General features: G+C 36.7%; 1 protein-coding gene across 1 annotated transcript in view; it reads left to right on the top strand.

Moving 5' to 3' along the window:
* LOC127201239 (solute carrier family 22 member 22-like) overlaps window positions 1-8,886 on the top strand; it is a 29,507-nt gene extending 20,621 nt beyond the window's left edge. Inside the window, exons 9-10 of the mRNA XM_051159649.1 lie at window positions 6,450-6,653; window positions 8,715-8,886. Of these exons, the coding sequence (XP_051015606.1) occupies window positions 6,450-6,653; window positions 8,715-8,784 (274 nt within the window). The 3' untranslated portion in view covers window positions 8,785-8,886. The remainder of the gene's footprint in view (window positions 1-6,449; window positions 6,654-8,714) is intronic.
* Window positions 8,887-13,304: the final 4,418 nt, after the last annotated feature.

Here is a 13,304-nt window from a genome sequence, read left to right on the forward strand (position 1 = left end):
AATCATAAAACCATGTGTAAATGCCTCAGTTTGCATTCTTAAAAACCCAGGACCACCAGTCCAGGAACAGCACCACCCACAGTGAGCTGACCCCTCCTAGTCAATCACTAAATAAGGAAATGCCTTACAGGTTTGTCTACAACCAGATCTTATAACGGCCCTTTCTTTCTTCCTTCCTTCCTCCCTTCCTTTCTTTCTTTCTGTTTCTTAATTTCTTTTTTTATTTATTTTTACACATTTTAGGCAGAAACATTCATAATTGTTTTAAAAACAATCAATATAAATTAAACATACTGATACACAAATGTCTATTAAAGGTTAACTTGATTTCATGAAAAATTAAAAGATTAGCCAGTGATGGCGAGAACAACCACAGGTTCTCCTACAGTGCTTGATTCTAATGAATCATGTGTTACAGATGTGTTTATATATTCTAAATTATGATAAAAGCTCAAACAAATGCAATATTCTTAAGTTACAAACAAAGGTTATAGGATGGCAAGACCTGAATAAAAGCAGGTGACTTGCCAGCCACAGCGGAAATCACAGAGAGCAGTGGTTCTCAACCTGTGGTCTTGACCCCTTTGGGCTCATGTAGATATCCTGCATGTTAGATATTTACAAAACAATTCATAACAGTAGAAAATTAGCATTATTAAGTAGCAATGAAATAATATTTTGGTTATGGAAAACCATGATATGAGTAATTGTATTTAAGTGTCACAATATTAGGAAGATTGAGAAGCACTGACATATAGGATTGAAGCTTGAAAATACATTTCAATTCAAATGGGGATTATTTTTTTCTTTAAATAATGGACTTTAATTCACACTTATGAATATAATAGATACACATATGGATTTAAAATGAAGGAATTTTCTTAATTGAGGTTCCCTTCTTTTAGATAGTTATAGCTCGAGTCAAGCTGATGCAAAACTGTGCAGTACAAACTGTTTAAAAGTGAGTTAGATATATGTGACCTAATGTGACGTGATATGTAGGTGTGTATATGTGTGTGTGCGTGTTTATGTTTAGGTGTATGTGTCATTAAAGTAAAAAGAAATAGAAAGGAAAATGCAAGAGGGAGAAGAGAAGGAAAGAGAGAGCAACTAAGTGCATGTGACATGAAAACAGAAGGTAGGGCGACTGTGGGGCAAGAGAAACGGTGATCACTAGGACGAGGAAGGGAAAAGAGAGAAATGAATAACAACAATAATTACATGTGTATGGAAATCTCTTAACTAAAGCCACCACCTCATAAGCTCACATTAAAGATAAAATAAATAGAAACTGTCCTCCAACAATGTTCAGAGATGAATGGTTGTCTTTAAGACAGCAGTTGAAAGAATAATTTAGCAGGCAAAAAAATTCTATCATATTTTTCCAAGTCCCTCTACATCATCATACTTTGAAAATTCCTGTCATGTGCCAATTTCAGAACGCAGACTATTATTGTCTTCTTACTCTCTCTCTTCGGGTTTAGCCTATTACTTTGCATCTCTGTACTATTAGTGTATACACAAAGAGCAATTGTAGGCAAAATTTGAAAGGGCACTTTCCTGAAGATGCTTTCATTTACAAAACCAAATTGTTGCAATCCAAGAAATGGATGACATACAGCACCATGCTGGTCCTATGATACAGCCTTAAACATGTATATGTGTCCAGGAAGATTAGAGCTTCATGCTCAAAACCAACCCTCCATGTTAGTTTGCCAAGCACAACAGTCACCTCATTATTCCTTACTGAGGAGCTTTCCATTACTAGTGGAAGAACTTTCTAAGTTTTCCATCTTCAATAGAGAATTTGAAATATTTGAAATATCTAAACCATTTAATGTGTAATGGGAGAATATCAGACAACATGGCAAAGCAAACCTCTTTTGGAAAAGTTACTGGAAATCTTGGTTTTTGGTTTATTATTTACATTTCTTTGTGGTAGACCTTTTCTACTCCTCCTCTTCTCCCACTTATTGAAAATAGATTATTTTCTCACGCATTATAATCTGATTATGGTTCCCCTCCCTCTACTTCTCCCATTGCCCCCCCCATCTCCATTTCCATCTGAATCCACTCCCTTTCAGGCTCTCATTAAGAAAACACAGGTTCCTAGGAGATAATAGAATATAGAAAAGTAAAATATAATGAGGTTTAACATCCACCCATACCCCCTGCAAGATCTATCAAATCAAAGTTGGTCAAGACTAACACGCAAAAAGAAAAATTCCCAAGAAAAGGCCCAAGAAACAGACCCACCTTTTTTTTTTTTTTTTTTTTTTTTTTACCCATCCAGGAATCCCATAAAACCACTAAAGTTGAAGCCATAATATATACACCGGTCCTGCAACAGACCTGCATAGGCTCTGTGCCTGCAGCTCCAGTCTCTGTTAGTTCATATAAGCTCTGCTTGTGTTGATTTAGAAGGTCTTGTTTTTCGATATCCTCCATCCCCACTGGCTCTTATCTTCATTCAGCCTCCTCTTCAGCTGGTTTACCTGAACTCTGAGGAGATGGATTTGATGAGGACATCCCATTAAGGCTGTGTTCCAAGGTCTCTGTCTCTGTCTCTGTCTGTCTCTCTGTCTCTCTGTCTCTCTGTCTCTGTCTCTCTCTCTATGATGTCTGGCTGTGGATCTCTGTATTTGTTTCCATTCCTGCAGGAGGAAACTTTTTTGATTATGGCTGAAGAAGGCACAGAACTATGAGTATAACAGAATGCCATTAGAAGTCATTTTGCCACTATTTTTTTTTTTTAGTATGTTAGAGGCAATTTATTATTTTTTATTTTTTATTTTATTTTATTTTATTTTATTAATTTATTCTTGTTACATCTCAATGTTTATCCCATCCCTTGTATCCTCCCATTCCTCCCCCCTCCCATTTTCCCATTATTCCCCTCCCCTATGACTGTTCTTGGGGGGGATTACCTCCCCCTGTATATTCTCATAGGGTATCAAGTCTCTTCTTGGCTACCTGCTGTCCTTCCTCTGAGTGTCACCAGGTCTCCCCCTCCAGGGGACATGGTCAAATGTGAGGCACCAGAGTACGTGAGAAAGTCATATCACACTCTCCACTCAACTGTGGAGAATATTCTGACCATTGGCTAGATCTGGGAAGGGGTTTAAAGTTTACCTCCTGTATTGTCCTTGGCTGGTGCCTTAGTGGTACATATACACTATGGAATACTACTCAACTATTAAAAACAAGGAATTCCCGAAATTTGTGGATAAATGGATTGAGCTAGAAATGATCATAATGAGTGAATTAACCCAGAAGCAGAAAGAATCAAATGGTATATACTCACTTATATCTGCATACTAGCCCAAGGGGCATGTCCCACGAAAGCCTTCACTTACCAGGAAACTGGGACAGAGGGAAAGGCATCCTATTGGGACTCTAAATGAGAGACACATGGGAGAATAGCAAAATAAAAGGATACAGAGGGTCCTAGAAATCTACAAGTAGAACAATATGATAGGCAGATTTGGGCCCAGGGGTCCCGCCACTATTTTTTTTTTAGAATTTCAGACAAATGGTATTTGGCTTTACCCTAAGTCCTTGAGCTATGTAGTCTCTGGTTCTTGCTGTCCCATATAGGTTCCATTTCCTGGGGTAGGCCTTATGTCAAATGAGACATTGTTTGGGTACTCCCAACAAACTTAGTGCCACCATTGCCTTAATGTATCTTTCAGGCAGGATATTGTTATAAATAAAAGGTTTTATGACTGGTTTGGTGTTTATGTTTGTCTTTTGATAGAGAAAAGACCACTTTCCTATACCCAAAATGCTAGGATGTAGGAATGAAGGCTCTATGTAGGCACCAGCTTGGCCTCTCCAAGTTGAATGAGTTTTCTTCAGTATAGGGGTTTTCTGTAAGTTTTTGGAGAGTAACCAAGTATCTTGGCAACAGTCTTGGTTGTTTGAATATTCCCATGTGATCCCTTTGGCAACTCAATTGTATATAACACATTTTCCTATTAATGCTGCACTATTTTAATTAATGAAAAAAGTTACATATTACTCTCATCAAATATTACATATTCTCTGAAGACAAAACTCACCATTATCAATGAATTTTTTTATTTTGAACCATTTGAATAGAAAGACATCTTCTTAATGAGTATATTTTCATGTATCTTTCAAGGATTCCATTTTCTTAGAGCAGAATACATATGCTTGTTGAGAACTGACTGAATTTCTTGGTGGAATACAGGGCATCCAACAGCAAGACATGATTGTTTGGCAACCTTGATTTCCTGATAAAATATAACTTTTTAGAAATATATTTTATTGAGGTATGAATAAAGAACCATCACATTTTGTGTATACAGGTTACACAAAAATAAACTCATCCAAAAGACTTCCCATAATATTAGCCATCCCAATAATACTGGCACTGCATTTATTCATAATTGTCCATAGATTCTTCCTGAGTTTTAAAAGTATAATGTTATTATTTTGTAGGAAATGATATATCACACAATTAACTGAAAATAAACTCTGCAAATTTGTCATCAATATGCAATTCTTATGTATAAGCTCTATGCTCTGTACCATCTCTGTAAAAATTTACCATTCATAATTGAAATTTTAGTTCCTGAAGATATTTCCTTCCTAGTACCCACTTCTCAGCTCTCTATTGACCTGCATATGATCCCAAGTGAACTAATGGGGTATTGGCTTCTTTAATTTTTTAATAATTGATTTTAACATTTAAAATTTAATACCCATTAAACATGCCCACTTGAAAAAATAGCTTTTTCATAGAAACCAAATGAGAAAATACATGTAATATGGCAAGTTCATGTAATTGTTTGAAGAAATGAGATGTAAATTTCAACTATTAGTTAGATTCAAATTATCAAGATATTTTTTTAATCTTTAGATTTCATTTTATGTAATATTCTATGTTCTAAATTTCTATAAGAAAGTGCTATCAGCCAAGTATTGAATCTCTAATTTTGAAACTATTTATGCTAAAATTTTCAATGAAAGTCCATGTACCAAGTCAAGACTTAACCTAAAAAAAAAAAAAAAAAAAAAAAAAATCTTTCTTCATTCACTGGACATCCTGATTGCAGCCTCCCTATTCTCCCACCTGTTCCACCCTAGTACACACCTCTCCCCCATTCTCATCTCTCATTCTCCTCAGAGAAGAGGGAGGTCCGCCATGAGTACTAATCCACCCTGACGCATTAAGTCGCTGCAGGTCTAGGTGCATCCTCTCCCACTGAGTTCAGACAAAGCAGCCCTGTTAGTGGAATGGGACTCACAGGGACTCATCAGAGTCAGAAAGGGATGCCTACACCAGTTGTTAGGGGATCCACATGAAGGCCAAGCTACACATCTTCTATAGATATGCAAGTGGCCTAGGACCAGTCTATGCATGCTTTTGGTTGGAGTTTCAGTCTCTATGAGCCCTTTGGACCCAAGTTAGCTACTCTGTAGGTCTACTTGTGGAGTCTTTGACCCTTTCAGCTTCCTCAGTCATTCCTCCAACTCTTCCATAGGACTCTCAGAGTTTGACTTTTTGTTTCTGCATCTCTTTCTATCAGCTGCTGGGTGAAACCTCTCAGAGGAGTTATGCTAGGCTCCTGTCTACATGCATAGCACGGTAACACTAATAGTGTCAGAGATTGGTTCTCTCCCATGGGATGGATCTTAGATAGGACCAATCTTTGGTGGGCCATTCTCTCAGCTTTGATCCATCTAGTCCCTGCACATTTTGTTGGCAGGACAATTTTGGATTGGAGGTTTTATGGGTGGGTTAGCGTCCTTATTCTTCCTTAGAAATTCTGTCTGGCTATAGGAGGAGGCAACTTCAGGCTCCATAATCCCCTCTGTTAGGTGATCAAGATACAAATTGGAAAGGAAGATGTCAAATTATCACTATTTGCAGATGACATGTTAGTATATATAAGTGACCCCCAAAATTCTACCAGAGACCCCATACAGCTGATAAACACCTTTGGCAAAGTGTCTGCATACAAAATTAATTTAAAAAAATAAGTAGCTCTCCTGAATACAAATGACAAGTGGGCTGAGAAAGAAATTAGGCAACTAATACTCTTCACAAAATACAATATATCCTGATACAACTTAGCCAAGCAAGTCAAAGACCTGTATGACAAGAACTTCAAGTCTCTGAAGGAAGAAATTGAAGAAGATATCAGAAAATAGAAAGATCTCCTTTGCTCATGGATCTATAAGATTAACATAATAAAAATGGCCATCTTAACAAAAGCAATCTACAGATTTTTTCTAGTATAGTTAATGAAGTAAGAAAACAAACATTGGATACTAAACACTAAAATAATATTTTTGTTTATTTTAAAATTTAAATTTAATTTATCTTGTTTTATTAAGTAACCCTAGTATTGTACTCCATGAACACTGGTAAAGACAAAGTTTCTAGATTCAGGTTTTGCATTTCTGGTCTCTTTTTGAAGGTCTACTCTAAATGGCATATATAACTTTGTTGGTCGATTAGCACCAATACTGTCTGCACTAACACTTGTTACTAGAAAGTATTTTGTACATCTTCCCATGATTATCTATGGAATCCTACCCATAATAGCAACAGTCAACATCTACTTCTTGCCGGAGACCTTTAATCTTCCATGTATTGACACTATGAATGATTTGGAGAAAAGGTAAGATCTTATTTATGTTGCTGCACTTTTTTTGAAAGGTAGGGTATGTAATTTTGAAATGGTTTAGGATTACATGGTAGACTTATATATGCTAATTTGATAAGAGTAGATTAGAATATTGTGGTTAATTTTGTTAATTTTATATCCAGTCATACATGAATACCTAGAGGATACACAACTGTGCCTTGTTTTTACAAAATAATTTTAATATGTACATTTATGTATTTAAATAACAAATCCCTTGGCATCTTGATAGAACTTTCCAATTTAAAAAGTGCTTATTTGTCTATTATTTCATATAATCTGTGATTTGGAATGAATAATTTCTATATTGCATGCCAGAAAATTGCTTTGTCTATCTATCTATCTATCTATCTATCTATCTATCTATCTATCTATCTATCTAGTCAGCTATTTATATGTGTTTTATAAAAATCAGAAATGTATATGTGAAAATACAAAATCAGAGCGTTTTAGTAAAAGAATTAGAAATGGAGCCCAAATCATTTGCAGCCAAATCGTATTTCGTCTCTGCATTTCTGATTGGGCTTAAGCATTATCACTATAATTACATAATCAAATCACAATCTTCTCAAGTATCTGTGACATAGCAGTAATGGATAAAGTAATAACTATGTTATTTATATCTAATTTTAAATTACTTTTATGATAGTTTCTAGACCCTTAAAGCTTTGAATACATTTTGATTGCACAAACCTAGATTTGAGACTATGCATGTAAAAATTTCCAGAGGGTTTAAAGAAAGAATCTGTCTTTTCCTTACATGCCAATAATTGACCTGGTGAACAGTGACTGCTTTCTAGTTCACTAGCATGAAAAATTACAAAGCCTCTTAGGGGAATTTCACTTGTATTTTCCTATGTAATAAGCACTGGCACCTTCAAAGGTCTGCAGTGCTCTAACAATTATTATATAGATGAAAGACCTGAGCATTAGAGAGCGTAAGTAAATTATTAGAAGGCTTCATACTCAAGAAGTAAATTAAGTTTGTATTTAATTAGGTTGGACTTTGTTGTCTTTTTAGGAACACAAATGAAGATGTGACAAATATTTAAGTTATTGGGATAAAACACATTGACTAAGGTGGTTAGCAACTCAGGTGAAGAAAAGTCTTAGATTTCCAGATCACAGGCCACCATTAAAGGTGGTTAAGGTCGGAACTCAATCAAGAACTTTAAGCAGAAATTATGGAAGAATGCTGTTCACTGGATTACTCTCATGCTTATGTTTAGCTATTGCTCCTGTACAGTCTAGGACTCCCTGTCCAGGGAATGGTGCTGCCCACAGTGGGCTGGACCTTCTTACAATGACCAATAATACCCCTTCCCCAAAAGCATGTCCACAGGCCATCAGATCTGTTCTGAGACTCCTTCCTTTCTTGCCTATGTCAAATAAAAACTTAAAGCAAACTATGACACTATTCACGTAATTATCCATTCAGTACCAGTAAAAATGTTTCTTTCTTAAAGCAGATCATACCATATACCACATTATGCACCATCTTCACATAATCTTGTTTCCAGATACGTTTATCTTATCTTATCTTACCCAGTGCCTTAGGTGCTGCCATCCTAACTGACATAGATCTGCTGACATGGGAGACGTCCACTATATTCTTTTGATCTTTAGACTATAGTTTTCAGATCAAGATGACATAAGTGCTTTGTGTTTCATATATCTTTTGTCAAAAGCATGCTTTATTCAGGGAGAGTAATGCTTTTCTGGCAAGTTAAAGAAATAAGTATTGAATTAAAGTTTAATGAGTTTTTTTATTTAAAAAATATCTGGTTTGAATAACTGTAATTTGGGTGAGTTATTGGTGATCTTTAAAATGGTAATGTTAAATCAAGACTATTTAAGAATATGTTGCAAATTCTGGATGAACATTTAAGAAAAGTGTGCAGTCTCTAAGAGTGCATACAAATATATATATATATATATATATATATATATATATATATATATATATATATATATATATATAAAACATTTTGTTGCCTCTTATGTCCATTCATCTGCTGATTTTTTATTTGATTCCAGGAGCAGAATGAAGAACAAAAGCACCAGAAAAAACAAAGAACAAGATTTCTTGGAAACTACTGAGTGCTAAAGAAACTAAAACCATAGGATTTTCATGAATATAAACCCTCTTTATTCTGTTCTGTACACTAGAGACTTTACCTATTGATGTGCGTTCATAAATATACTTATTAAATAAACCTATTGCAAAAGCAAATCTCTCAGTAAGAAATCCATAATATAGATGCACATCCTAAGGCTTTATTGAATACCAGAGTACAGATTCCTTTCACGAAAAAATTCAGTACAGATCTGTGCAATAAATACTTTGCCTTAGTATTGAATGGAACAGGTTCTTCTTAAAATTGAAAACTGAGAACAATCATATAAAAAACCCAACTGATCCTCTTTCTGTGTTTGTCAGGAAAATATATATATTTTGGTTTAAAAATATTGGTGAGAATAATCATAGGAAGTTACAAACTATGTTGAACAACATGATAAGCACTTAGAGGATAAATACACTATTATGATTTTTAATTGCATGGCAATTCTTTTTTTTTTTAATTCCGTCATATTGCCAGTCACAAATATAATGAGTTTGGAATTACAAAGTTTGTAGACACCAAATGGAAATATAATAGTAATAACTAGAATTGAGCACCATCATAACTAAGAAGTCTAACCTCAGACATTCTTTCCATTTTTAGTAGTGAATAGTGAGTTGGGTGCATCAGGTGAGTAGTAATACCAGTGAATTACCAGATGCTGGAAAGCACGTGATCAATATTAGCATTTCCTATGCAAGTTTTGTAATAAAATATGGATTGGAAGAAACAAATTACACATGATCTTAGGGTTCAGAGTTTTTACACTCTGGAAGCTTCTAGGTCATGTAGTTTACACAAATCACAGGGATACTCACAATCTCCCTACATGAGTTGCACATGTAATGAAACATGAAACACAAATGAGGAACAAGGATGTAAGAAGCAAAAATGAATTAAAGTGAATGAATTTTCCAAATTCAGGACATTTGCTAAAACTAGAGGCTTATCATCCACTGTAAAAATTTATAAACCAATTCTTATTTCCTGAAAGCTCTTTGTAATAAAAAATAGTGCTTTATTCTCCCCGAAGGTGATGTATATTTGGGGAAAGGACGTGGTATCCATTTGCTAGTATGTTTATAGTTGCTCGAGGAGAAACTGTTTACTAAATTAATTCTCTAAATTATCTTATTGTGAATGCCATTAGATTGTCATATATACACGTATATATGACAGTTTGCTTATGTGTTACCACATTGGTGAGCTTTTATGCTGTCTCCATTGTTTAGCTATTATAAATATAGAAATGTGGCTAACTTGTAGTATCCACCAATTTCTCAAGTGTCAGGTATTTTTATAGCGGGAGGGCTGCAACCTCATTTGATAATTCTAGGGACTTCAGACCAGCTTGCAGGGTGGTATAAAGCTGGACAGTCTTTATCTCCATCCTGAGTAGGTCAGGGAACATCAGCTGACCCTCCACCTGGTTCTGCGTAGAGTGTTATGTGTGATCCAGGTTTCTTTAATTATTTACATATTAACTTTCATTCTAATTTTACTGTAATTTATCTTTTCTCATATTTCACCCTCATTTCTCCTCTTTATTTTAAATTAACACATAAAACTCCAACATTATAAACAAATTGTTAAGGTTATACAGAGAGCTAGTGGAACTCTGATACACTGTCCATTGGAATGTGAACTGAAAAATTTAGAAAATTTGTCTATGTCAAATATTTGTGTACTCAGTGATCCAACCATAATAGTATATGGTATAATAAGAAGTACTTGACAGCTACTTCTAAATATAGTCATAAAGTATTTTCATATTGTAAAAAGATTATTATTTTTCCATGTGTCTTTGTGGGTTACCTCTGTGTGTTCCTCCTTTTTTCGCTCTTTCCGTTGAGTCCTCTTAATACGTCTCAACTTCTCTTAGAAGTTGGGCCTGCAAATAGGGATAATTTGACTTCCTCCTTTATGACTTTCTCACGTACTCTGGTGCCTCACATTTGACCATGTCCCCTGGAGGGGGAGACCTGGTGGCACTCAGAGGAAGGACAGCAGGTTACCAAGAAGGGACTTGATACCCTATGAGCATATACAGTGGGAGGTAATCCCCCTCAGGAACAGTCATAAGGGAGGAGAATAAGGGGGAAAAGGGAGGGAGGGAAGAATGGGAGGACACAAGGGATGGGATAACCACTGAGATGCAAGAAGAATAAATTAATAATAAATTAAAAAGAAAAGAAGTTGGGCCTACCTCATACTGTAGTTGAACTGCAGGTGTCACGCCATTAAATAAGGCTCCTGAGCTATAAAATGCTAATTGTTTCTCCGCTAGTGGTAAGAATTCTGTGCCCACTTTTGCCTCTCCATACAGCTATTGGAATTGTGCATTGCTGGTCCCACTGGATAGATAATTCCACCATCTCCAAGAGAAATAACTGAACGGACAAGGAAGCTAGAGCTGTGGCCCTTGGAAGCCTAGACTCGGTTCATCCACCACTGGATAGCCTCACACTATAATACATATCCCCCCTGCCATCTTCTGACACTCATTAAATTCTGTCCTATCTATACCAGCTCTTTCATTCTAACAGCAGGCCATGTCACACTTTGTTAAGACCCACTTGTAGACCACCCCTGAGGACTTATGTTTCTTAAGGTCTATTACTGCCTCTTGTAAAACCTGTCAGATATCAGAGCCCAGCTCTAGATACTGTAGCACCCCTTTTCCTACCCACCAGGCTAGAGGCTTTCTCCTAAGAACTGACTGGCAATTTAAGTTTACCCACATGCCCACAGTCAAATGTGGTCTTGGTGGACACCTTCTCAGGGTAGGTGGAGGCATTCCACCTGACCACCATTAAGGCTCAGACAGTCTTTGACCTCCTTCTTCGTGAGATTATTCCTCATTTTGGAATCCCACCTCCCTCTAGTCAGACAATGGTCCTGAATTCACCTCCCAGGTTTCCCAGAGGCTATCTAAAGCACTCGACATTCCTTGGTATTTTCATATCCCATACCACTCCCAGTCCTTAGGAATAAGACAAAGTTATTACTCTCCCCATATCCAATACAGTACTTGGTGTCTTAGCAAAAGAAATAAGACAACAGAAAGAGGTCAAGGGAAAACAATTTGGAAAAGAAGAAGAGAGAAGTTTAAAGATTCTACCCATGCCATTTGCTATTTTGAATTAATATTGTGGTTTGAATGAATGGTTCTGGTTAGCTGAGGCTGAAAAATCAGTACCAGAACTACAATATCAAAACCTTTGCTTTGCTGGGACACCCGATGCTGGTCAGCTGGAGCTGAGAATTTAGTGCTGATTAAAAAGAGATCAGCATAACTGAGGTGAAATCTGGGAAGTGTTTCCTGGGAGCACATATAAGCTGTGTTCCAAGGTGGCCAACGTTGTACTTTGTGTTGGCAGCTGGATTTGGTAATATATTAGAGTCACCCAGGTGGTATTGATTTTGAAGGCATAAAGGGGTTATGGAGAACAGCTGAAGTTTGGCATTGAGAGAAGCCATGAAAGGTCATTACTGAAAATACAGCCTCAGTGTCAGCGAAGAAGTCGAGGCTTGACACCATGAAGAGAGCCTATGAGAGCCTGTTGATGAAAGTGGAGCCCAGTTGCAGCAAGGGACCCCAGAAGTTTTGGAGATGCTAGGACCATAGGGTGACCACCAAGAACAGCAGTAATGGAGTGCAGCCAGCTGGAGCCTAGAAGACAAGCTGTGTGTGCTACAGAGGGTAGAGCCAAGAAGTGACCCAAGCTCTTTAGAGGAACCCAGAAGATTATGAGTGGATCACAGATATTGGGAGCTTGGAGTTTGGTTTTGCTTTGCTTTGATTGTAACCGTGCCCTAACTTTTCCCTCTACAAGTGAGAAAGTAGTTGATTTATTTTTGACTTTATGGAAGTCCACCACTGAGAAACATTGAATTTTAAAAGATTGTAGATTTTAATATAAATTGGCTATTTTATAGGGACTGAAATTTTAATGAGTTTGAATTTGTAAAGAGCCCCACATTTGACCATGTCCCCTGGAGGGGGAGACCTAGTGGCACTCAGAGGAAGAACAGCAGGTTACCAAGAAGAGACTTGATACCCTATGAGCATATACAGGGGGAGGAAATCCCCCTCAGGAACAGTCATAGGGGAGGGGAATAAGGGGAAAATGGGAGGGGGGAGGGAAGAATGGGAGGATACAAGGGATGGGATAAACATTGAGATGTAACAAGAATAAATTAGTTAAAAAAAAAAAAAAGACTGTGGGACTTCTAAAGTTTTTATGTTTTTAATGTGCGATCTTGGGGATGAATAAGAAAGGAAAGGTTATGGCTTAGTGGTGATGTGTTTGTGTGTCAAATTGACCAGGAGTCAGTTGCACTGGCTGGTTTTATGTGTCAACTTGACACAAGCTAGAGTCATAAGAAAGGAAGGAGCCTCGGTTGAAGAAATAGCCCCATGAGATCCAGCTGTAATGCATTTTCTCTATAAGTGATCAGTGGGGGAGGGCCCAGTCTATTGTAGGCGATGCCATCCCTGAGC

Source organism: Acomys russatus, chromosome 17, assembly GCF_903995435.1.
Source record: "Acomys russatus chromosome 17, mAcoRus1.1, whole genome shotgun sequence".
NCBI classification, from domain to species: domain Eukaryota; kingdom Metazoa; phylum Chordata; class Mammalia; order Rodentia; family Muridae; genus Acomys; species Acomys russatus.